Source organism: Rattus rattus, chromosome 7, assembly GCF_011064425.1.
Source record: "Rattus rattus isolate New Zealand chromosome 7, Rrattus_CSIRO_v1, whole genome shotgun sequence".
Taxonomy (NCBI): Eukaryota; Metazoa; Chordata; class Mammalia; order Rodentia; family Muridae; genus Rattus; species Rattus rattus.
The window spans coordinates 111,836,155-111,862,793 of NC_046160.1; the positions used below are offsets into that span (position 1 = coordinate 111,836,155).

Here is a 26,639-nt window from a genome sequence, read left to right on the forward strand (position 1 = left end):
TGTGAATACAGTCTGAGCACAAGGTTGGCCAAAAAAAAAAAAAAAAAGAAAACTGGTCTATCTCGTTCACATTAAATGAGCCTTCAGAATGTTTGAGAGTTGACAGAAATGCTCAGGTGATGTCACTTACGTGACCAAAGAACCCATCAAATGGGTTCTGAAATCCTCTCTCCAACTCACACTTGCAGAGTGTGGACTCTATACTTCCCTTTTCTGGACGTAATTTCAGTTACTAGGATTAGAGCAGAAATATAAAAAGTTCTCTCAGCTGTCAACTCAAAAAAGACCCATCTGAGGTTTAGTTTTTAAAAATGAATTTCAAGTAAAAGATCATTTTAGCTTGTTTCACGTGCTCTCTTACTAAATTTATACTCAAGAGTTTCCTTTAAAAGCATAATTTAAATCAGATATGGTAGTGAAAGCCTTACTTAATCCCAGCACTCAGGACGCAGAGGCAGGCAGATCCTAAGGAGTTCAAGGCCAGCGTGGTCTATGGAGTGAGTTCCAGTCCAACACAGACTCACAGTGAGGCTGTCTTAAAATGTTATATACATATATAACATAAATTATATATCTATTACATATAGATATTATTTAAGTAAATATATAAATTATAACAGTTACAAAAATATCTAATATTTAAGATATATTTAGAAGATTGTATAATATGTAATGTAAATATTGTATATAATAACATTACATATACAAGATATACTTATGTAATTTATATGTTATATAGATATATAATACATATATTAAACAACTTATTTCTATCTCTATACTGCAAGGAAAAGGGAAGAGTATCTGCCTATCTGTAGTGAGTTTGGCCATGCCATGATGTTAACACAGAGTGCTGTATCACACTCTTGCCTTTCCCCCTTCTGTGTTCCCAGTTAGATATTTCTCTTTCCGGAAGTTTCTAAGGGAGCACATCTGTTTTAACCTGCCTAAACGTTTTCAATACTGAGTTCTATGGCCTTCGGAATGCTTCACTAGGAGCTCCTGAGGAAAGCAATAACTGACTGCAGTTTTAACACTCCACAAATTGAAATTTCAGCAAAAGCAGCCAGTAATCAGGAACGCTGATGCCAGAAATACCAACATTAACTAGTAGAAACTGTATGTGTGGAACTGGACGTTTTGCTAATTTTGGTATGACATCAATACTATCAGGGAGCTAAAAATCCTTAGTGATACATGAAGCACTTCATAAATTTGGCAGACAGACCAGTAACATTCTCAACTCAGGCATGGCAAACCTTTACACCCTAATTTTGATTTGTCCCTTGAGAATTACATTGTTCCTAAATGCAATAATGTCGAGATATTTTCCCTCAGAAATTCTCATTTGCTAGCTGTGATATCAAGCGTGCGACATTTGAAGGGTAACAGATTTAAGCAGTGTAATTTTGCCCTGAAGGAATTTACTTATCAAAGTATTACACCAGGAACACAAATGTGCCATATATTACTCTTTAATTAAAGTTTTGTTTTACAATGTGTTCTTGTCAGTGGGATATTTCCAAACGTTTAGGTGGGACAGGAAAGCATCTTCAAACAACGTACCATTGGAAGAAACACTTCGGAAGGGTCCTGACCTTCACATGGCTTCACATGGAGCATAGAGCACACAAACCCCACCCTGGGGCACGATCCACCTGTGTCTGTCCTGCTTAGTTGGGCTGGCACACCCCTGTCATGTGGTGACGCTCACCACAAAGTCAAATCAGAGTGATGGCAGGACAGATGGAAGCTAGTCCTAGGTCGGACACTCTAGGTCCACACTGAATCGGCAGCCTACAATGCAGGGCACTGGACAACATGACACACCTCAGCTAAGGGTGCCAGCTTGTCCTCCAAGAACAACACTTTCCACTTCAAGCCTGGGTTCTGATGAATAGAGAATGTGCCCAAATGGGATGGAAGGGAGACCAAGTACCTAGAACTGACCCTGGGGGAGGACAGGATTACGGTGCTAAATTCAAGTACCCCCTGAACACCACAGCAATTTCTGGTGGCCCCACAAGTCTGGGCTGTGGTTCAGGGAAAGGAACCTCGTTAACTATTTCCTCCTTTCAACCTGAAGGAAACAAAGCCTCTCCGGGGGTCTCTAGTGGTAATGTAAGCCTGGACTTGTCTGTGGGGGAAAGAAAGACAGGAAGAACCCCAGTCAGCAAAGCCCGTCATCACGGTAGCAGGCCTTGAGTTCCACGCCATCTCAGCTCTCGCTCGCGTGAGCATAGGTAATACTGCATTTGTGTAATGACCACACCTTCCGGGTGAGCCCCGCACGCACTTCCTCTTCCCCTAGTCATCGAACGTACTCAGAGCACTTCTCTTTGAAATAGTGTCCACTGTTGCTTAAATATAAAGCCACATATATTAAACTCATTTTTAACAAAAAAGTGCTTAAAACCATCCTATGCAATTGCTCTTTCTTCATGTTCAATAAAATCAAACTCATTTTACGCTTACTAATAATACTGAAAAAATAGTGAATCTGATTCTTAGATTTTTAAATAATGTGCCTTTATCCCCAACTTTACATTGACTCAGTGTCATAACAATGGAGCTCTTATTTGGAAAATATAGAAGGTACAAATATATAACTTTTAAAAAAACATTCTGAATATAAAAATGCTTTCTATGTTTCAAAATAACACTTTTAGATTTTCTTTAGTTTTGGATTTCATGAATAAAACACTTAGTTCCCCCATGGTTTTTGTTCTTAAACAAAAGCTAATAATGGTTTTAAATACAGCTACTCAAGAACCACACGGTCTGTGGATGTCCCACAGAAAAGTTCAGCTTCTAGCTAAAAAAGAAAAAGCCCTATTTAGTCATAAAATTGCATTATCAAATATGAGTTTAAGATAGAAGTCTGTGTGCCTTAAGTGATGGCTGGGACTGCCCAGGGCAGCTTCAGTACGACAGAGAACTGTCTAGAAAATACAATCTCCAAAACTTGTGCAAGTGCAGCAAACCGGGCAGATGCGGCCAGGGCAGCACCTGCCTCCTCGGCCTCTCCCAGACTCCTCAGCCCCATGCTTAGCTTCTTCAGCTCTTACACACTTCCTGTTGAGGTCTCCACATGGACTCCTGGGAACAAAGTGGGAGCTGCACTCTTTTCTTTCCTTTTTTTTTTAAAGCTGTAAACACATCACATGATTGGGTCCCCATAGAAAGGTGGTGGAGCTTAGATGAGCCTAGAGCTCTTCAGGAACTGAATGAGCACCCGGTACACGAACGTGTACTGGCTCAGTGTCTGCACCAGCATCATCCTCTGCTGCCTCAGCAGCTCCAGCACTCTGGGGATGTCCAGCACCTGGGGAGACACAGAGGAGAACTCCGCTGAGGGGAGCCAACACTGCAAGGACCGCCACCCTCAGAAGTCTGCTGAGGAGACAGACAGACGAGAGTCCTGTAATGAACTAACATCTGATTTGTTTTAGCTACAAATAAAATGTGCGTGTGGATTATTCGACAGTTTCTAGCTGCAGCAGTGACTTGTAAATCAGTTTCATATAAATCATATCTCACAAGGTTCTGAGATTCAACAAAAACAGCGTGCTAGGTGCTCCCAGGATCTATCCAACATTTCCCACACTGCTGGCTGGTGCAAATGCTGGGAGTGTAAATGGTGTTACAGGAAAACAAAGCACTCAGCCGCAGTGGAGAACACTAGAGAAGACAACATTGATGGCCTTCTCTGTGACATCCCAGTCTTCACTGACGGTCGGAGCCAAGAATCTCTCAGACAAAGCCTTTAACAACACTTAATGTTGATCTTGTGGCCACCGCAGTCCGAGGACAACTGTTCAGAAAGCTACGCGATGTGGCCACCATGCCCGTCTTCCCAGCACTCACTCTTCTCACCAGGTCATGGAGCCAAGCATAACTCACCTCATTGTGTTCCAGACAGGCGACCATGATCTCTGACAGAATGACAACCCCAGTTCTTCCCACGCCAGCACTGCAGTGCACCAGCAGCGGGGGGTTGGGACTTCTGGGTTCACTTGTACTGTTTGTATGACGTCGAACTGACTGGATCTCTTCAAGGTATGCTGTGAAGAAATCAGTGAAATACTAAAGTACTCAGGGGCAATAGCATATAAAACCAACAACCATCTCCTTAAGTCTCTTCACGGAGAAGACCGCAGATTAGGGCACTGGGTACGTAGATACCAGGGCCGATCTTATGGTGACTGAAAGAAAGTTGGTGCCTCAGCCAAAAGTAGCCGGAGGAGACATGTCAGTTAGCTGTGGCATTCTATTCAAGGCCAGGCATCTCTTAACTATGCCTTCTCGCACTGGCAGAATGGCAGTGTGGGTAAGGACACTTGCCAGGGCTGACAACCTTGAGTTTAATCCCCAGGAGCAACAGAGTGGAAAGAAAGAACAAACTTCCCAAGGTGCACTCTGACCTCCACGCATATGATGTGGCACATGGACGGATGCACGCACGCGCACGCACGCACACACACACACACACACACACACACACACACACCCCTACAAATCCATGTCCTGTTAACCTCCTCAAACACGTTTATTTTAAAGTAAGTCCAAAGCTTTCAGGAAAACAAAGAGGCACTATTTTAGAGACCTAACACAAAGGAAGCTGCCTATAAACAAAGACACTTACATAAAAATCCCTTGAGGTCTTCGGGACAGCCATGTTCAGGCCAGTCTGTGTACTGGAGATGCCAAACTGTCCTCTCCTGCCCTGTGAGAAGGTGCTTCATCTTCAAACCTGTGGTGGCGTAGCAGCCCGAGTCCGTGCGGAAGCGAGTTGTGATCTTAAACCTTCCATAGGTGACAGTGTTGTGCCTGGAGCCAAGCCGTGGCCAATACCTAAAGCTCTTCTCCCGACCTCCCTCCTGTCAAAGACAAGTGTGATTCAGCAGCAGCTCAGGGCCCGGCCTGGGGCGCTCTACCAGGCCACGTGCTGTCTCACTAAAGATTAACTCCGGGTGCTTAACCTTAGCAGCTCTTTGGAGACTTGGAAAAATGACCTGAGAGGACAGGCACTCACCTCTTCCGCTGTCACCATTGCTATAATTGCGACTCCCTGCTCCCACACCATCTGCCAAAAGTCCTGGCAGGTATTTTGTAATGGTCCCTGTGTGGCAATATAATCCCATTCAATTCCGCTGACAGAGACCTAAAATCAGAGAAGGTTAAAAGCTTAGTGCACGGCGTGCATGGAATAGCGCGCACAGCTGTTTCTGTCTTCCTGGGAATACTGAAAACCGAGGGAGCTGTTCAGCAGAGCAGGGACAGAGTCTGTCTAACCTGTCCCTCATTTATACAATTGCAACTGCTGACATCTTTATAAACATGTCTGCATGCCTTCAGTTCATACGACATCTGCAAGACTTGGACCCAGCTGCTCGCCTCTCAATGTCAGTTGGCATCTACAAAATGCAATAACCGCCCAGCCCACGGGGCTCTGAGGACAGACCCAGTGTGTATGGCGTCTGACACATAACAAGTCCTAGGCAAATAGCTACTCTTGTTGTGATGGTGACACCAATATCACAGTTCCTTAAATCACAAACACAGCTCGCCATGGTGAAATACTAAATATGCTTGGAAAGTGTTAGCAAGTAAGTCAAAGCCTAAGCTAATGCCAGATGTCCGTGAGAAATGTAGTCTTCAGTTTAGAATGGTCTCCATCTTGAACCGAGTTCAAGATCACCTCCCATAAGGCCAAGTTCCCACTTGGGTGGGGCACGATTTAATGCTCCCCAGTGCTAACACAATAAGGAGTTACTGGATTTACAGCCAAGAAACCTGAGTTAAACTATGTTCTGCCAGTAACTGTTGACATCCATATTTCTTTCTGAGTGTCCACTCGACGAGAAAGCCTGTGCCAAGCTAAGTTCCACACTCTCCCTCAGGCTGCCAGCCAGCCCTCAGCACCGACTGAATTTCTCACTGGGCTCCCTTCAGCAGCAGCACGTGGTGGACACAGGTTATCATACAGGTGGTTAAATAAACAGGGGTCCCAGAATTGCTGAGAGATCCATGAGTTGACCCAATCTGCCCAATTCTGAAATGCACATTCTTTCCACGACTTCTCCAGTGGCAGCTGAACTTCTGAATACCACAAAAATCAGTCATTCACCTTGCCCATGCAGTCACACGTGAGTAGATGAGTTATTCTAAAGACTTGGTTGGTTTCTAAACACACAATACCCATATGAAAAGCAAGGCAGTGTGTGTATTAATTCCTCAAGACCGTTCGCATGCCTTTAGTCTCAGCACCTGAGGTGTAGAGCAGGCCGATCTCTATTATTTTGAGGCCACCCCGTCTATATAGAGAATTCCAGCCCAGCCAAGGAGATGTAGAAACACCTTGTCTCAAAAATACCAAAACCAAAACCAAGATAGGTAGGTAGGCAGGCAGGCGGGCAGACAGACAGACAGACAAACAGACAGACCGACCGACCACTAAGCAGTACATAGTTGCCAAGTCTTCAGAAATCCTTGGAGGTCATATCAAATATGACTTGCAAGGTAAAGAAAACTGGGAGAGAAAAGGCACAACTCACTCACTGTAAGAGGACTCCTTGCTACATAGAGAAACCCAACTGGCTGGCTTGAGCCAGCTCTGTGCTGCCACCTCCCGCTTAGCAACTGTAACACCACCCAGTGCTAGCATCGGACTGTTCTGGGGAGTGCTTGTATAGAACCAAGTGATACCAGAAGATCAGGAGGAAGATAGAACAACATTCTCATAAGCAAAAGTGTGTGTGCATGTCCTCCAAAGTCCCAGGGCACAGGGCCGGGAGGCAGCTCGGCACTCCAGTGTCTGCCTAGCACCAAGACCAGGCTTTGGTCGACAGTGCTGGGAAAAGGGAGGACATGAAAAGCAAGCCAGGCCCATCCGTCACATGCAGTGCACGTGGTTACGTGATGGGGAAATGAGTGGTTCCGATTCAGCAGTTCCTATGGGAACTGGAAAGCTCAAAATGAGTCTTCAGATTCAGAATAAACGAGCTACTCTGAGTCCCCATAACAATGTGGGTGGGAAAAGGCTATCAGGAGGAGAGAGAGGGTGTGGCTCTGGCTGTGTCTGGAATCTCCAGCTTATAACATAATTGAGAAAGACTCAAAAGGAGATGTAAATCCTACCATTTCTACAGTTAGCCCCCAACCACAGTGCCGTTGATTATCTGGGATGCTCTTCTTACCTTAATGTGTGACGCATTGATGTAGCCAGTGTTGTTCTCCTTGGTTGGCACCAACTCCACTCTGGCATCATCGTAGGGGAGCACATCTTGGAATCGGTTTCTCTCTGCATTTTCAGGGAGCCGAGCTGTTGAGCACTCGCCATCAACCAGCCGCTTTTTCAGAATCCTCTCATACTCGGTGAAGACCGTTCCTTGCTCTAACCGCTGCTCCAGAACCTTACACTATGAGGGAAAGGCGGAGGGTCACACCAAACCTGCCTGGTCCTTTAAAAACTCGATTTCTGCTTCATGCCTTATACATGGAACCAAAAAAAAATTTTTACAAGTCACAAAAATTAGAACAAAAGACATGATGTTGTTGGCAAGATGTAGAATTCGAAACTCAGTTTGAAGTTGTACGATGGCCTAAGGCAGTCTGCTAACCTGAGGTCTAAACCTGTGGTCGGTTTTGTAAGCTTTAAGGAGTTAGAAGAAGCCGGTCTAGCATCTGTGAGCATGTGCTCTGACTTATAACAAATGCTTGCAGGATGCTGAGACAGCAGCAAGCCCTGAGCCAGCCTCAGACGCAGCGGTAGGAAATGAACGCCTGTCTTAATTTAAACAAAACCTCACAAAGAACCTTTTTAAATTCAGGATATTTAATTTTAATGTAAAATCACGATGAATTTTCAATAGACGGTCTGCTTTCTTTCCTATGCACTCTTACACACACGTTCTTACTTTAAGGAAATGAAACAAGACCTTGACGTTGGGCCTGAAGTGACTTGAGGCCTTGCAGCCACACGCTCACTCCCGTGGAACCCAGACAATGACATTCCCTATCGTTCACATACAACTCTGACACCGTCTTAGAAAGGACATTCCCCAAAACTGCACGAGGGCCCTTTGGCGTTGCCGCCCAGGCCCCGAGCACACTCACCCTCTCGTCATTTGTCGCTCTGGTGGACACTTCTTTGCCTTCATCAGGCAGGGGCAGCCGGGACAGGGAGAGTCCATTGAGCGCTGCCTGCTTGAGGGGGCCAATTTTTTTTGCATCTGCTCGAGTCTTTTTCATTCCCTGTAAGAAAATATTTACACACACATAGAAAATGTACCCAGACACCTTTCAAAAAAATGTCAATGGGCTGACCAAGGCAGAGCTCGCCCTGCTCAGTCAGCGGAGGAGAGACTCCACTCCTGCCTAAGGAGCTGGAGGAAGACAACATTCCTTTCAAGGCCAGAGCTCTGATACGGCCTCCAGATACGCGGCTTTGACTCCAGTTGGTTACAAGGCTCTGTTGCAATGAGAGGCGAGGCTGTGCGCAGGCAGCATTAATTCTTACAGAGCTACCCACCCTCAAAGCGCGGCACCAAAACTCTGCTGGAGTCCACCCAAAACAGACCAGGTATCAGCGGGTCGCGCCGCCTTTTCTTGTCTTATTTTGAGACCGGTCTCGCTATGGATCCTTGGTTGGCCTGGAACTCTTCACACCTACCAGCCTCGTCCAAACTCACCGGTCTCTGCCTCCTGCACCACCGTGCCTAGCAGCCTTTGCTTTTTTTTTTTTTTTTTTTTCCTTTCTTTTTTGGTTTTTTTGGGTCAGGGTTTCTCTGTGTAACCCTGCCTGTCCTGGAACTCACTCTGGAGACCAAGCAGGCTGGCCTCAAACCCTGCCTGCCTTAGCCTCCAGAGTGGTGTGATTAAAGGTGTGTGCACCACTACCACCCAGCAGTCGTTACTATCTTTAAAATAAACTAATAGAAATTTAAATTTTTCTGGGGGGAAAAAAAAACAGAAGAAAAAATGTAAATTGCCTTCGAAACTTCCGTTCTACAGAACCATGTGACTGGGGCCTCTCAAAGCAACCACATTTCTAAACTGAGAAATAAACACAGTTGAGCTCTCTCGGAGAGCCAGAGTGGAAACACATCAGGGGGAGGCTGCCCTGTGAAAACCCACAGTTCCCCTCTGTGGCAGGTAAACCTGAGAACTTCGGGCATTCTGTGAAGTTACAGAGTCCCAGTATTCAAAGAAATAAATGCCTTTCTTGGTTCTTATAAGGAAACCAGCTAATTCCAGTTCTATTCGCCTAAAAATACCATGACACCCAGGATCAAAAGCATGGAGAGAAAAAAGAAACATTTTGGTGAGGACAAAAATGCTGTGCCATTAACAACTGGAGGATATGTGTGCACTCCCATGTGTGCACCCCCATGGATACAAGCAGAGGCTACGACATGGGGTCCAGCATCTCTCTAATGTTCCCCGCCTCACTCCTTGAGGCAAGGTCTTTCTCAGTGGATCCAGTCTGACTACCCAGAAACCCACTGGGATCCACCTATCTCCACACACTGCTGGTGCTACAGGCACCCACAACCGGGACTGGCTATCACATGGGTGCTGGGATTTGAACTCTGGTCCCCTTGATTGCACAGCGAGCAGTCTTACTCAAGGAGCCATCTCTCCAGCCCCTACGCTATCTTTTAACTTCATGTTCGTGTCGCCTATGAGCTTCCCCCATAATGTGGTTCAGACTTAAAATGGACAGAATCTTGGGTTAAAACCCAGCACGAAATTAACTAACTTGGTTCAGGTAAGTTGCCTTTACCAGCTGAGCCTTACCTAAACAGAGAAGTAGAAAGGGAGAGAGCGGGGAGGGCACAGCACAGTCTGCAGGAGAGTGGCTAGCCTTACTGTTTAACCAACTGCCGAGAAGAAAGGTTCTGTCTTCTCTGACCATTGCCACATCCCAACTGCCCAAGGAGTCATCTGGCTCACGAGAGTCCCAAAGCCTCACAGATCCTGCTGGCCAGTATTAGCTGGCTCTACTGTTTCTCAGACTAAAATCTAAACACCCCACCTCATCAAGCCAGATGAGGGTGTTTCAAGACTAGCTGTGATTATCCCTTACCCAGCCTGTGGCTTTTCAATTCGGAATCTACAGGGCTTCTCAGGTGAGAACCACATTGCATAAAGGATGCATCGGGGAGCCAACCCGTATGCAGATGCACGGGCACCCAAACCAGTCTTGCCTCCGAGATAACCATCTCGTCCCTGGGGGTGGGGCCCATGGGTGGGGAATTCTAAAATGTCCCCTCCTCGTCTGCCACTTACTCACTGCTTAACTTTGCCTTGCTTTAGAGGCCTTGTATGTTGCACAGTGACATAATCATGTAATGTCACCCTGCAGGTGGCAAAGGCTTCAGCAGGGGAGTGACCCCTTCAACTCTTGGAGAGTTGGGGAAATAAACTTGTGAGGCAGCATCAGTGATGCCTGAGCGCTTTCCATGTTTTGAGGGTTAATTTTATAGTCCCTGGGACTCTCAAGGTCACCTCCTTTACAAACGAGAGGCTAAACAGTTTGCCCAAGGTCACTAGCTGCCCCTTTGATAAAGAATCAGTGTTGAGGCTCTGTAGGTGGACAAGCCGAGCTGAGATGTGACCATGAGGGTCCTGTCCACTGATGATGCAGACAAGACCTCTACTCAGACCCAGGCTGGCCACCGTAAGGGCCCACACATTTCCTCTGACACAGCCTTCATGCATGTCCTCCAATAGGAAAAATCCCTGTGCAAAAAGAAGGGGTCAAAAGACGGTCCAATTGTACAACTTTACTAAAATGTCTTAAATAATAATGTTATTTTAAGGGAAGCAACTTGTCAAAGCCCCAGTCTAAGCTGGGCCTGCCAGACTCCATTCGAACACGCTAGACTTCCCCACCCTGAGTCATCCAATGTGCTGACCGGTTACAGCGGGTAACGGCAGGCTGTGTTACCTTAAAGAGCTCACAGGGGCTGGAGGGGTTTGGTCTTGTCAACCCTTAGAAAGTTAGAAAATCAGAGTCACTGAGAGTACTGGTGTTTCGCACAGAAACAGTGGGCACTTCTTACTGCACTGTTGTGGAAGGCCCCCCTCCACTGACTTGGGGACTCAGCTAGTGACTATGGAAACCCCCATACTGTCTTTGCCCTGATATTGCTCAGCCTGTACCTTCCGCCATGGTCCTCTTGAGCACTGGCCTTTGTACACTTAGAAAAAAATAAATAAACCTAAATTTAAAGTTCATCCTTTAGGGAATTGAGATGCCCTTAAGTCTGTCCCCTTCCTTAAGCGGCTTTTCTGGTGGGTACTGGTGGGTATGATCTTTTGTGGGCATGAGCCTCTGAGTCCAGCCTGCCAGTCGGCCTGCCTCTCTCCGAGGAGGCCCTAGTCCAGAAGTTCACCTGTGTCCATCCTAACAGAAGTGGAGGAGGGGAACCTGGGCTGCAAATGATCCTGGGCTGCATTTGAACCAGGGGGTCAAATGATCGCACACATCACTTTGACATTGTCCCAGTGCGGGGCCTGGTCCAAGGAGGTGAGGGCCACACAGATCCGCATGCCTGAGCAACACAGCGATGGTGACTGAGTGGACACACTCACGAACAGATCCACGAACGCTTAGTCAAAGGCTGAGAACTCAACAGAGACTCAGTGCAGACAGGCCAGGTTTCAGGGGGCAATTACTCACTAAAATGCTACACATAACACGCCCAAACAGAGTTCTGCGGAAGAAGGGGATTCTAGAGATAAAATGAGCTGAAAATTCCATGTCAGTCGCTCACTAGCTGTATAACCTTGGAAGAGCTACTTAATGTTTCCGAGCCAGCCTCTTTATCTGTGGAACAGGCTCTAACAATGGGCTCCTTATGAAGTGGGCACAGCACGGGTAGAATCGTTGCACGTGGTAAATGTTCTGAAAGGAGGCTACAGAACACGGTGCTGGTCTCTTGCATTTTGTTTGAAATGCATAGGAAGTGCTTCCCTGTGTTTATTCCACTGAGTAGGAGAGCCCCCATGTCCACAAGGGCCTTCTGAACACCCAGTTCACTCACTCATCCCTTTAAAGAGATATACCGTCTGGGTCCAGAGTCACCTCAGCCCACACTGGTCATGGGAGAGAGTCAAGCTGGATCCAGTCTCCAACCTTGACAACTACATAAGGATAAGACTTAGGGATACGGTCTCAAATGCCTCTGGAGACAACACTTGAAAGATCTGAACAGATGCAGTTCTTGGGTCACAGAATTTTAAAGCGACCTTGGCTGGAGAACTGAATCATTCCCCTCTTCCTCTGCACTGGACTAGACGGCTCAGGGACTCCTCCCATCACCTCCACAGGCTGTTCTCTGTACCCAACTGACCCCTAGCAAAACCATGACCACCATCAGTTCAGTTTCCGCATAAACTCGTACATACCCCAAATAAGGCAAAACTCAGAGCTGGGGCAGGAAATGACAGTTAAGAGAAAAGGTAAAAACTGAGAACCATTGGTTCTAAGGGAAGACGACAGTTGAAAGCACAGATTAGGGGGCCCATCCTCCATGTCTGAGGCACCTCTGCTCTCAGGGAAGCTTACCCCTAGTGGCGGAAGTCCTTCCACAGTGTTCTTCTTCCCAGAGAGGAGATCCGACACTGGCCTCTTCTTGAGAGAGTCCCTCCTAGCTCGGTACCTCCCTGACGTCGTGAGGTCTGACTCGGACATGGAGGGGGTCAGCAGCCCATCTCTTCGGGGCCGATGAGTCTCCATAACCAGGTGGACAGGGCTGATGTCCTTTGCCCTCTTCTCAGGCTCCGTAACATGGGACTTGGGCTCGAAAATATGCAGAGGGCCAGTGACCGGAGTCACTGAAGCACAGGGGTAGTTTAGCTGTTGTTCCTGAGAGAAAGCGGCCGAAAGGCGGGGCTCAGACACAGCTGAGATAACGTGCTCTCTGCTGCTATCGTCTTCTAAGTCCTCATCCTCCTCACTGCTGTGAATCAGCATGGTGGCATCAGAAAGGGACTTCTTGTGACTGTACCCACCACTCTCCTGCTCTTCGGTTCCCTCCTGCTTCATTTTGTCAGAGAAGACGCTGGACTGGGAGCCTGCTGAGAAGGTCCTGGGGGCCACGTCTGCGGCTGAGGCTGACATCGTCCTCTCCTTGAGCCTCAGGCCTTCGAAACCATGTGTGAGCCCTGCGATTTCAATACTGTTCCTCTTCTGCAGGTGTGCGTGCCGAGCTGCTGTGAGGGGCTCACTCACCTCCTGCAGAGAGTGAGCCACGGGCAAGCTGTCCTCCTGGAAGGTCTGCACCGAGTGATGGACGCGCCTGGTGATGAGATCCGGATTGCTGCTGCTGATGTAGAGGTGCCTCGACAGGTCCGGGGTGCTGTTGGCAGGTCTTGGGTAAGGATACGGCGGGGGCGGCCGGTACACTTGGGTCCTCATAATGTTTGGAGCTGGGTAGTCCTGGGCCTGCAGCTGCACATTCGTCAGCTCAGGGACACTCACGGCGCCCACCACAGGCCGCCTCTCCACAGGGTATGGATACGGAGCCTGGCTGTGGAAACTGTAGTTCAAATTAAATGGGTAGTGGGCTGACTGGGGAGAGGCGAGGTGTGGGTGTTCCCGAATCTCAGGCTGGCTGTAGACCAAGGCGTCGGGCCTGCTGTATGCATAGGAACTGCCAATGTTGAGGTTCCTGAGCGAGTGGCTATGCCTGTCTGCGTGCACCATGCCTCTGTTGAGCTGCTTCATCACGGTCTCGTAGTCAGGGGTCGGGCGGTAGGATGGGGGAATCAGGGCACTGTGCCGGTGCGATGGGATGTAGTCAGGTCTCATGACATCGCTGCCTGGTATACTGGGGTTGGAGGACATAGGGGAGGGCTGCAGGTAGGGCTGAGGTGTGTTTAAGGAGTTCGTACTGTGTGCACTGTACACGCTGCCGTTGCGGATGCGGCCACTGAGGTCAATTTGGGTTCTGTCCAAACTTGTCTGGGAGTGGCAATAGAATCCATTCTTGTTGGGCACAAAGACGTTGTCTGAGGAGGAAAAGGGTTTTAAAAGATTTTGAAAATGTATTAAGTTGGACCCATCACTCCAGCCAAATATTGAGATAGGCCCTGAAGCGACCAACACATCTTCAGGCACATGGTCGCCCTGGAAGCTTCGGCTTCCTCTCCTACAGCACGGGGCAGGTCTGTCTGCTTAGAGTGAGTGCTTAGGCCCTAGCCAGATCTAAGTCCGACACTGGTCCAGGCCTTCTGGAGCACGGTGGAACTCAGGAAAGAGATACTGTTGACAGCACCAAGCCCGTGAGCGTAGGGATCCAACCCTGAGATGCTGAGCTAGGGAAAATACCAACTGTCAGCAAACATTTCCTTAGCTGGACTGTCAGCTGGACTGCATGATTCTTCCTTAATGAGAAGAAGCCAACTATAAAAGCCCACTGGCACAGCAGGTACAAAGCTTTCCTGCCCAACAGGAGGGTCCCTGGTAGTTGTAACCCCACCAAAGGCCCAGAAGCCAAGAAGAAAAAGCAAGTATAGTCGCCCCCAGCAAGCCTCCAGTCAAGCAAGACGTGGACCCAGGGCTACAGGCTCAGGCTACTAATTCTCCAGCACTGGCGTGCCTGCCTGGGCTAGAAGCAGCTGTCTTTCCTCACTCAGCCTACAGCTCACCTCAACAGCCTATGAGCACTACTTCCAATGGGTAAACAACATCAGCCGGCAAATCCCGTGGCAAGTACACTTTGTGTACTTCAGAAGTTCCAAGGCAGGATGATGTGCGGTTACCCACTGGGCACGTTTTGTTCTGGTGTGCACACAGCTCTCAGAGCCTCTCCATTCCTCCTGCAGCACCCTGCTGCCTCATCCTGTGCTTCTCCATCTGCAGAGCTCTCGGCCATTGCTAAATCTCGTCACAGATCCCTTACCCAGGTTGTCTAGACCAGTGTGGCATCCAGACCGATGTCCCTGCCTCCATGCTCTGTAAAAGCACACAGGACTATACCTCCTTATCCCTTGGTGTGGATCACATATGTGAGATAGTGACGGGAAGGAGAAAGTGAGCAGACGGTTAAGAGCCAGTTTCTGAGGACTTTCTCCTCACATCTCCCACTGCTCTGGCCAATGGAATTAGTCCTCCACAGTGGAAAAGGCTCCTCTAGCCTGAGCCCCCAATCAGGCTAACAAGGAACAGAGCCCCACCTGGCAGGACACTAACAAGGACTCTGAGAGATCAGTGCAGCAGAATCTGCCCCACTGGCTGCAGAGACGCATGTGGGCTGCAGGGTGGTGGGGTAAGGGTGTGTGGGTGGCAGAGCAGAAGGCCAAAGCCAGGCTCCACTGAGATAGAACAAGCTAGAAAGTAGCAAACAGTGGGAGGCTGGATGAGGAGGGCAGGCTAAGGGAGCCATAGACACAGGCGAGGAATGGCCATGCACATCACAGGGGTCAGCTGGGAGCTTTGTGTCGGGTGAGCTGAGGAGTCTGAAGACAGAAGAAGCGCCTGGGACAGAGCGGCTAGTGGGCAGTCTGAAAGGATAAAGACCCATGTTGGAGCAGGGGCAGGGGGACATGGAAAACAGTGATGTTATGGGTTATGGCTAGCTAGCTCACTGGGTGAAAGTACATGCAGCTTGGAATCCACAGTGAGTGACTTCATCACAATAAAAACAGATTTTGAGGGTAAGCGTGAGTTCAAATTTAATACTCAACTTCCAGCAAGCCCTGAGAGTTGATACCTAAGTCCTGTTTATTATTAGACAGAGAGCCTCCATGCAGGTTCCCACATCTGGCCATGGGAAACGGGGAATGGATAGAACACAGGAATGACAACAGAGTGGGAAGGAGAAACTGAGTCACTGTTATGGAAACTCTATGCAAAGGAGCTGCTGGGGAAGCCCCCAGCATGAAAGAAAAAGGCATAAGCAGGCCTTGTGATGCCATAGGACAGGAAGATACCTGTGGAAACCCCTGAGAGGGAATAAGAGGAAACCAAGACTAGAGCACAGAGATATCACTCTCAGACACGGTGTGGTAAAAACTGGAAGATAAAGGAACACAAAACAGCAGGATCGTCATAGACTGAGGCAGGAGAATGAGCACCATGGGGATGGGAGGCAGAAGCCTTGTCCCCATGGCTGGAGAGGCTTCCGTGCAAGTACAGATGGGCATGTGCAGAGAGGAGAGGACAGCAGGGAGACGGCCCCAGGGGACACTGAAATCCACACCAAAGCTCTGTTCACATCCCAGGCCCCACATGATGGGCAATGGACCCCACTGCCAAACAGCCCCTTCTCCTTCTGTGCCACAGCACTCACCAGCCGGAGCAGCGGACCGAGTCACAGACCTGCCTGGGATGATGAAATCCAGCCATCCTGCTAGATCCAGAAAGCTCTTCAAGTGCCCACAACACGGTGAGTGGCATGCTAACGCATGCTCTTAGCAAGAACACCGTGATCACACCATGAGCCTTGTTTGTACTATGAGACCCCAAACTTCTTTATACTGAATCTACCTCTGTATCCACCTCTCCGCTCTTCAGTACAGTGAGGTGCAGTTTACAAGCCAACGTCACACAGATGGTCAGGATTCAGCATGGTGGCATTGCTGGGCACACAACTGCAGTAGCAGTAACTTAGGCATCTCAGGGAGGGATAAACAAGAACTGAATTCTCCTCCGTGACCAAGGATTGTTGGCTGCCTGGTGTGGTGGTACACACCTGTAGTCCCATCACCTGGGAGACGAAGACTTACGGGAAGCCTGGCCTAAATAAGACTAATAGGAGAGAGTTAGGGACTTAGAACCCAGCTTAGGGGCTGCCACTGGACACATCTGGGGTCATCTGAGAGACACACATTCAAGAAAGAACTTGAATGCGATGGCCTCTTCTGTGATTCCAGGATGGCCGTCGTTGAGGCAACCGTTTGGGGTACAAGTGCCATAAGGAACCAAGATCTCTAGGTCTTCCGAGTTACTCTTAGCAATAACTGTGCACGGCTTTGCAGACTCAGGGTACTTTACCTTGGGAAGAAGCAAATGGCTCTGTATAATGTCCATTATAATGCAGCTGGGGTGGGGGAGGCATCGCATAGGGCTGGGGTTTAGGCTAAGAAATGGAAAGTTGGACATAGAGTTAAAATACATTGCCCATGTGAAAAAAGGTAAAGTCATTCTTTGCTGGACTCTTCTCTTCACTAGAAAGGCTTCTACAGGAGTTAAATGTATTGCAAATGGAGATTAACCATAAAGAAGGAGGAGGTCTTAACATAGCTGTCATTTCCAATGACTGTCATGTGGCAAAAACAAGCTCTATGCACTGACACCAAGGACTAGACGGCACAAGAAAGTCTGTATCCCAAAGTTATGAACACGAAGGAATGGATACAAACCTTCTTGACTAAACTCATGAACTTTCTATGTACTACATTCAACCCTATAAGACAAAGTTATCAATTACATGAAATGCCTACTTAGGATTTCTCGACAACCAGTTACAATTCATAGTATTCTATTGTATCTAATATTTAAACATGTGTAATAGATCTTAAGTTGAACTTATAGAAGTCACTTCTTCTCTGAATAAAGATCATCAAATATCATACATCTGTGTTAACTCAGCACTGCCCAAAGCATATTCTGATGAAGAGAGTGACATCTCTAGGGGAGAAGAGGTGACATGTTCCTTCTCTTACCAGAGACATCCTGGACGATGAGCCCCTCCTGACGGAGTTCAACGTGGCAGCCTGAGTTTGCCTGTGGGAGAAGACAACTGTGAGCCCAGAGGACACACTTCCAAGTCCACAACTGTCAGCCAGATTTAGGAAGGGAGCCCGTGTGGTGGCTCACGCCTGTACTCCAGCGTGCAAGACGCTATGGCATGCTGGAGTCTAAGGCCAGTCAGGGTGACATGTGAATTACAGGCTAGCTAGGACACAGACAGAGTGACACACGCACACCCATACACACACCCATACACACACATACACACACCCATACACACACCACACACACACACCCACACACACACACACACACACACACACACACACACACACACACACACATACACACACACACACACACACACACACACATATACACATACACACACACACACACTCACACACACACATACACACACACACACACACACCCATACACACACACACACACACACCCCTACACACACACACACACACATATACACACACTCAGACACACACACACACACACACACACACACACACACACACAGTCACACACACACCCACACACACACACACACACACATACTCAGACACACACACACATACACACACACACACACATACACACACACACTCAGACACACACATACATACACACACATACACACACACTCTCACACACACTCACACACTCACACACACACTCACTCACACACACACACACACACACATCTTTACATCTTTCTTTATATCTGTGTTTTGTAGTGAGTGTGAATAGGGATGGTATGAAGATGTGCATTAGAATCTTGCTAATGATGATAATGTCCATAATTCTGTCAAGGACATTTTAACTTACCATCTACTCCTGGCTCAAGAGCTGGTATGATTCATAACTGATTACTAACACATTCTGTGACATTGGTTAGTGCTCTGAGGGCCATTACTAAAACTCCACCATCACAAAGTAAACAAATTAACTGACTAGGCCAAAGTACCAGAAAGAAGTCTTTTCTTCTAAACTAGCATTATTCTTAGTGCTCTGGCAATGGCATCTGTATTATACTCTGAATGTTAGCTTATCTTTATTTTTAGAAGACCTTGAAAATGGAAACTCTTGGACACCAGGTGAGTCCTGTGCACTTACTGGGCAACTTCTTTAAATGACACCCTTCCCTACACCTGAGAAGTATTCAGGTTGCTGGAGAAGGACACAGGTCTCTCTTCCTTTCTTTTCCTGGCAGTGAACTTTAGGGCTGGCTTTCTGATTCAGCGGTGTCTATGTTCCAAAACCCACTTCTGTTTTTCCAATATCATGTCCAGTGGCCAAGCCTGCAGGGTGTACGTTGTCTTGTTTAGAGTGCCTCTTAAATATGCACAAACTCTGATTTTTGCTACTTTGATAATGAGTTTGCCTCTGGGCATTGGCCACAGTCAGGCCTAGGTTTAAAGGGACTTTGTGTTCAGTCTATCACTGGCTCTCCATCTAGGTGAACTGAACTTTTAACATCATCAAAGTCAGGTGTGGTGGCGTACGTGTTTAGTCCCAGCACTCGGGAGGTAGAGGCAGGTGGATTTCTGAATTCAAGGCCAGCCTGGTCTTCAGTACTATTTCCCAGACAGCCAGGGTTACAGAGACACTGTCTCAAAAGAATGCTCTCCCTGAACCAAAAACAAAATACCAAAATAAACAAACAAACAAAAACAGCATATATTCAAAAGTGGGAGGAGTTGCTGACAGAACACACTTATCAACAAATATATAATAACATCCACACAGATGGCCAGCATGGGCAAGAACACACAACTTCAGAGTGAAGTACAGCATCCAAGGAACAGAGGCAGCCATTCTTACCCATTGGCTTTTGCTGGCAGCATCCAGTGGGAAGGGAAAAGCAGAAGCCAGTTCTGCTAAAAACAGAACAAAGGAGTTCCACCTGCAGAAAGGTCTGACGCAGGCAACCTTTCTAACAGTCTGCCTCTTTTTCTCACTGTTCTTCTAAGTGCAGTTCAAGAGGAGGCCAGCCATCACCAACAGCCCACATGAAGGAAAACAACCGTTGGCTCTGTGCCCCAACTCTTGGGATGCTGTCTGTGCTAGCGGCCATGCTGGGAAGTGATGCAGCCAGGCTCCTTAGGTTAGTAGCTACAGTGTGTGCACTGGAGAGGATAATAAAATGGCCGTCCGCTCAAGTGAAATGCATGATACGGCTTGGTGAAACCGTGCCACGACTACTGGTGGCTATCCTAATCTCAACGATGCCATCAGGGAGGCCCCATCATTATCTCAGTTTTACAAATGAGGAAAGTGATACTTAGATTAAGTAGATCACACCGGTGTCACATGGCTAACAAGTGGCAGAACCAGCATTTGAACAAGCAGGTCTGCTGGATGCCTGAGTGCGGTCCCTACAGTCACTTTAATGACTATGTCCCTAATGTCAACTAACTTGTAAGTTCGATGAAGAGGACAAACCTTTCTAACACTGCCTCGTTTTTCTCATCATTCTCCTACGTGCAGCTCAAGGAGTATGACCACTGCCCAGCACATGCCTGCATATAAGCAGCCCTCAAATGTGTGCTGAGCACATGAATGGCATGGTTAGTAGGGACAGAAGTCAATGCTCAGTGAACATTTCTGAGGCAGGTGAGCTGTCTCAGAGGGCAAAGACACATGTGTGCAAGGAGAACAGCCGGAGGTCGATTCCTGGATCCGACACAGTGACGAGAGAGAGCCAACTTCCAAATGTGTGCGCTCGTGCCCCCACACACTGAATTAATCTATTAACCTAAAGCTCTAAGGGAGGTCTCACTTGCTCTGTGAGCTTCTTTTCTGTAGGCCATCGGTTTATTCACAGCTAGCGAAGGGCAGGCTTTGATCACGTGTTAGGCAGTGGAAAGACCCTGGGATGATGTTTCCATGGCTTTTCCCTGTTTCAGGACAGGCCAGAGGTGCACATACAGGCTACTACAAGGTCAATGACCTGACTCTGGATCCCTGCCCAAACTCGCCTCTGTGGGCAAGCAGAGGCCAAACCAGGCTACAGGAAATATTGAGGTTAGGGGCTAGCCTCGCTGTAGGTCACAGTGATCCTATCTACCCAAGCACCTGCACAGAAAAGGAAGCTGCCTCACTCCAGTTCCAGGTCAGCTTTCTGTTCCCAAGCCTTTTAGGGAGGGTGGGCGACCCACCCGACTGTGGGAACCTTTGACAATTCCCAATATCTCCTAGGCCCGCTTTTTCCAGGGACTGATACTCGTCAGTGAGTCCTCTCTCTCCTCTGGGGACCCAGTAAGCCAGAAGGGAAGGACAATGCTACATCTTCCTATCCCCTGAGCCAGTAGTCAGTCTTCCGACTACCTAAGTCTTCAAACAGAAGTGGACCTGCTGCTGCGTTCACCCACATCCTAAACTACATGGTCAGCCAGCCCATCTCAGTGTGCTCAGCCATTAGCATGCTCCTGACTGGAAAATTTGACTTTCTCAAGGCCCTTGGGCCCCCTCTCTCACTTAGCTTTGCAGGTTGGAGGGCACAACCCACAAAGAAGGGATAAAAAGGCCCTACACCAAGAAATGTTGTATCCCGCACTCACCTTTCCTCATATAGCTTAGGGGATTGAGCGCTGGGCTCGGGATACCAGAAGAGGCCTTTGACCTGACTGGCACGTTACCTCATTTAATATCTAATACAGTCCTGAAGGGATATCAAGGAAGGTCTCATTATTCCTGTTTATACATAAAAAAACAAAGGGAGCTTCTACGCTAGCACGAAAAGATGGCCCTGCTACCTCCGGTGGCTTGTCAGGGTGGAAAGAGAAATACTGGGTCCTGTCAGAGTACATCTCACTGGGGCCAAGGTTAGATGAATCAGAGCTGCCCCAGCACCACTCTCCTATAGAAAGAACATAAGGAGGGTTACGGACACTGTAGGACAAAGTGACTCCTTTCTGTGGAAACTAACTCCATCTCCAGAACAGGGGTAACTACCACTTAGGCACAGTTACCTGTCCACCACAGTAAGCTCATCCAGCTGAACTACAAGGACGAAACCTACCAACACCTCAGCCTACCAACATCGTAAGATTAGATGTCACGAGGCCTACGTTGAGGGCCTTCAAAAATGACTGTACAAATTTCCATCTTCTTACCCATCAAAGTGGGAGGAATTAGCAGAGATATAAGCTCTAGTTGCCCAGAAAACAATCGGCACAACATGATACATTGTTTCTCGCACTCTTAAATAAATACACTAAGAGTTCCTGGATACGCAGAAATTAAAAACAAAATTTGGAAAATGCATAGTAGCTCTAAAAAGGATTAAATGTTCTTCATACGAGAATAATACACGTAGCTAATAATATCTATGTGGCGTTACCCACATTTGGCAATACGCCAAAAATTGCATTTCTAATTACAACAAGCTCCCACACATATTCATTGCTTTTCTCTCTGAATTTTAAAATCATTCAAATTAGGAACTGCCATAATACACTTTTCAAAAAGGCATTAGCCACAAAGCAATACTGGGTTTACTGAACTGCATTACTCTTAATGGCTTCTTCATGATGGCCGTCACTGCTGTTTTCAAGAAAAAAAAAATGAACTGAGGTGGTGATGACTCATCGCGAATGGTCCTACATTTATGAAAAGCTTCAGAGTGAAAATGCTATGTGCCAATAGATTCTGTAATTATTTGGATGTGATTATTATACGCAAGAATAGCATCACAAATGCTCATCTTCAGGCCAGCTAAAGAGGTTTCCCGAATCCCGGCTGCGGGCTTCTCTGAAAGTCACAATTTCATATGCAAAGTCAAGAGTAGGTGGAGAGCAGAAAAGGTGGCTGCGCCACAAAGATGGAAATTATTTGTTTGCGCGCGCGCGCACATGATATAAGAGAAGCTGTGGGTGCAGTAGCTCAGGCCAATAATCCCAGCACTTGGAAGGCTGAAGCAGGAGGATTGCTGCTAGTCTGAGGTCCACCTGGGCTACACAGTGAGTACAAAGCTGCCAGAACCTCAAAGCAAAGCTCTATAGCCAGCAAATCAACTGAAGGAATAACAAAGTGTTAAAGATGCAGACTGGGAAAGGAGAGGGATGAGGGATGAGAGAGGATAACTATCAACAGGGCCCTCGCACACACGTGCGGACATGTCGGAACAGCCTCTAACTTTGTATAATTTGTTTATATTAAAAGACGAATAATCTTTCCTCAGGAAATTGATACTGGCCTGGATATTGACTAAGAATTATAAAGAATACTACTCCCAAGCCAGACATGGGGGCCCACGCCTTTTATCCCAGCACTGAGGAGGGAGAGACAATGGGACAGAAGTTTGTGAGTTCCGGGCCAACCTGATCTATATGACACTTTGCAGGCCCGCCAAGGCTCAATACTGAGACCTTGTCTCAAAGAAACAAAACAACAAAAAGACTCTGACTGGGAAGTATAGCTCAGTGGTAGGATGGTTGCCTAGGATGTGGAGGGCCTTGGGTTCTATCCCTAAAGAAAAAGAAAGGGAAAAAAAATCCTTTCCTTCTTTTAAAAACCTTTAAGGATTATGACAGTGAAAGGTATGGAGAGGACACCCAAGTTGTCCTCTGGCTTCTACGTGCAGTCCCCGCCCCCCACACAAACTGAATAAATGCAATTTTACATTTTTCCATTCCCAAGTGATTTTCTGTAATTTCCACAGCAGGAGATACTCACAGGTTACACTGGTTCAGTCTGTAAAATTTGTGGCGTGCCACACACAGCCTCCACACGTACTTTGCTGTTTCCATGTCTTCCTGGCAAATGAAACACACGCAGAGTCGCAGAGAAGAAGCACGCAGAGAGGGAGACACTTGTAATGCAGAGACATTGTGTCTATACCACTCCCACCATGGTGAATCCCTCATTACCCCCACCCCAACCCGTGACTCCCTTATCCCAACAGTAATTCCCTCATCCCCTACCTGTGACTCCCTCTTCCCCACAGTGACTCTCTCTTCCCCACAGTGACTCTCTCATTCCCACAGTGACTCCCTCATCCTCACAGTGACTCCCTTACTCCCTAGTCCTGCAGCTAACTTCTGAAAACGGTGAGAGGGTAATGGGGAAAATGAAAGGACCTGCTCAGCAATGTAAGCAAACAGTTCTAAACATCATGCTTGTATCAATTCTACTCTTGAGAAATAGCGCCTGGAGACTTTCCAAACAAAACATTTGCTCCAGGGTCTTAATGTTGCCTTTGTTAAGACGGCAAGAGCAAATACAGGCTAACCAGACTGCACAGCTGCTCACCAGCACCGGGCGGGAGCAAGGCTTACTCTCCCCTCTACTTCAGTCTCTTTACAATTAGTTCACAAGTCACTCAAGGGGGCTGGAGAGATGGCTCAGTGATTAAGAGCACTGACTGCTCTTCCAGAGGTCCTGAGTTCAATTCCCAGCAAGTACATGCTGGCTCACATCTGTAATGGGATCTGATGCCCTCTTCTGGTGTCTGAAGACAGCTACAATGTACTCATATGTTTAAAACAAAGTCACTTGAATCAAAGAATAAGGATACTAAGACTCATTTGCTTAACAACATTTAACAAGTGAGCATTTTTCCCAAGTGCTATTTTGTAACATTCAAAGCATCAAGTTGTTGCAGCACATAAAATTATGAAGTCCTAAATTAGTCCAAACTCCCCATCCCCTAATGCATAAAAGCGAACTCAGAAACCCTAGCTTGCTAACTTTTTTGAAAAGTGTCCCATGAACTTTCGTGCTCACTCACAGTTTGAAACTGGATGGTCTCCTCTTTATTTGCCAGTTCTAACGCAAAAAAGGACTTATTGTGTGACATGTTAGCAATGTCGTGCCACCTAAAGAAAAACAGAGAATACTGAGTGCACATATGTACCTAGGAGATGTAACACATCATTGTTCCTTAGGTTTGATATGTGACTTAATAGTTTATGATACATATATAAATATATATACAAAGGGGTTGGGGATTTAGCTCAGTGGTAGAGCGCTTGCCTAGCAAGCGCAAGGCCCTGGGTTCGGTCCCCAGCTCCAAAAAAAAGAAAAAGAAAAAAATATATATATGCAAATATATATGTAAATATATACATTTAATATATACATTTTATTTATATTACTATATAAATATTATATATGAGTATGTTTGCATCTGTTTTATTAAGTTTATATATTATATAACAAATTATATTTATATTTTATATATAACTTATATATAAATATTATATTTACATATAATATATAACACTATATAACATATATATATAAGTATATTCTATTATAAATAATATATAATTATATTACATGTAAATATATACTTACTATATATAAATATATGTACGTATATATTATAGCCAAGTTTACAGATTTGTTCCAATTGTGTGAGCTGAGTGATCTCAGCTTCCTGTCCTGGATCCCTTCCACCACGCCTCCTGCCACACTACACTGTCATTATGGACTCTAAACCTCTGGAGCTGTAAGCCAAAATGAACGACCTTTAGTCGCTTTTTGTCAGAGAATTTGATTGCAGCAACAGGAAAGTAACTCGTACCCTGACTTGCTCTCGGCTTCACATCATTTATGTTAGCCTCTTGTCATGCCTCAACCACTTATGAACAAATGCTTTAAAGGGTGTCCACTACCACAATGACCATAATTGTACAGGCCCTAGGGACACTAAAATCAGTGTGGCGACGGTCCCTAAAGAGGCACTTGTGGGTCAGGGGGGCACCAGACAACATAAGAGCAAACACCCTGGTTAGCAGTGAAGGCAAACAGGATGGTAAGTAAGGGGCGAGAGACGGACGCACTCTGAGAAGCCACAGTGTGAAGAGGAGGGAAGCTACGTGCTCAGAAGCCAGGGTGACTTACTCTGAGTGTTGTCAGTAGGTCCTACTTCTACCCTGCGTCTAACTTTATCATCCTTAGCTTTTACAGACTGGATTCGGGTTTTATGACCTAGCTGTGTGATCTTGTCAGAAGCAAACCGAGTCTGGGAGATGCTGGGCATTTCTGGGCCATCAGTGCCCTCAGCACCACTGGGGTCAGAAGAGTGGCTAACTCCCGAGATTGGCAAGCTTTGAAATATTTGGGATCCAGCAGTGGCTGAGCAGCCATAACCTGGAAATCCCAAGCTCCTGAGCATGAAGCACTTCAAGGGGAAGCTCGTTCCCCTCACTCACAGACTCAGGGCCGCCCAAGCACAAAGCAAGTGCTTTGCCACTGAACTCTGCCCTTTGCCCCCCACATCTTTAACTGGGGAGTTTTGGACCCAGGATGTTCGGCTTGTCTTAAGTATTTAGCTAAACTTTGTTAAATCAAAATTAATTTATTGACTTACTGCTTAGTTGTTTAATTGAGACAAATTTGAAAATCCCTGTGTGGTGAGGAAAGCAACCAAGGGGGACTTCCTGACGACCCCTGGGCACAGAGCTGTCTGAGCAAACCCCGATCCACCTTCCGGTCCCTGCGCCCCCAGCTCAGCACACTGGGAAGATCTGAGCAGGCTGGGGACAAGAGCCCCGTTGCCAGAGGAAGCAGCCCCGCACACGCAGTGCAGGGTAGGAGAGGGGCTCTGCTCCCCAAGCCATATCTACTCTTTGTGGCCACTGTCACTCTGAGTAATTCAGGGCCCAAAGGCGGTAGAGCAAAGCCAGACAAAGAAGAGTTGTCATTTTAGTAAAAAAAAGTTCTTAAAGGGGAAGACCAGTTCTCAAGAATAAAGTAGAAAAATAGAAGCGTAAAAGGAGCTATAAAAACATAAATAAATAAAAGGGCTACGTGATGATACAGTGCCCGAGAGCCCCAGCTAAGTAGAGAATCTCCTGCTGTGAAGGGGTGACCTTGGACAAATCACTCGGCTTCTTCAGTCCTCCATTATCGAGTGTGAACACTGGTGGTAATGTCTGCTCACCACCACCCCCCAAGTCATTATGAA

At 47.0% G+C, this 26,639-nt stretch overlaps 1 protein-coding gene across 1 annotated transcript in view; it reads right to left on the reverse strand.

Annotated features, from left to right (window-relative positions):
* Positions 1–2,803: 2,803 nt before the first annotated feature.
* Positions 2,804–26,639, reverse strand: part of Ptpn21 (protein tyrosine phosphatase non-receptor type 21) — a 57,004-nt gene continuing 33,168 nt past the window's right edge. The window contains exons 9-19 of the mRNA XM_032908246.1: positions 24,456–24,543; positions 23,402–23,481; positions 17,680–17,740; positions 17,009–17,093; positions 12,578–14,022; positions 8,119–8,256; positions 7,200–7,421; positions 5,036–5,164; positions 4,646–4,880; positions 3,904–4,064; positions 2,804–3,325 (exon numbers count right to left, since the gene is read on the reverse strand). Coding sequence (XP_032764137.1) covers positions 3,197–3,325; positions 3,904–4,064; positions 4,646–4,880; positions 5,036–5,164; positions 7,200–7,421; positions 8,119–8,256; positions 12,578–14,022; positions 17,009–17,093; positions 17,680–17,740; positions 23,402–23,481; positions 24,456–24,543 — 2,773 coding nt within the window. The 3' untranslated portion in view covers positions 2,804–3,196. The remainder of the gene's footprint in view (positions 3,326–3,903; positions 4,065–4,645; positions 4,881–5,035; positions 5,165–7,199; positions 7,422–8,118; positions 8,257–12,577; positions 14,023–17,008; positions 17,094–17,679; positions 17,741–23,401; positions 23,482–24,455; positions 24,544–26,639) is intronic.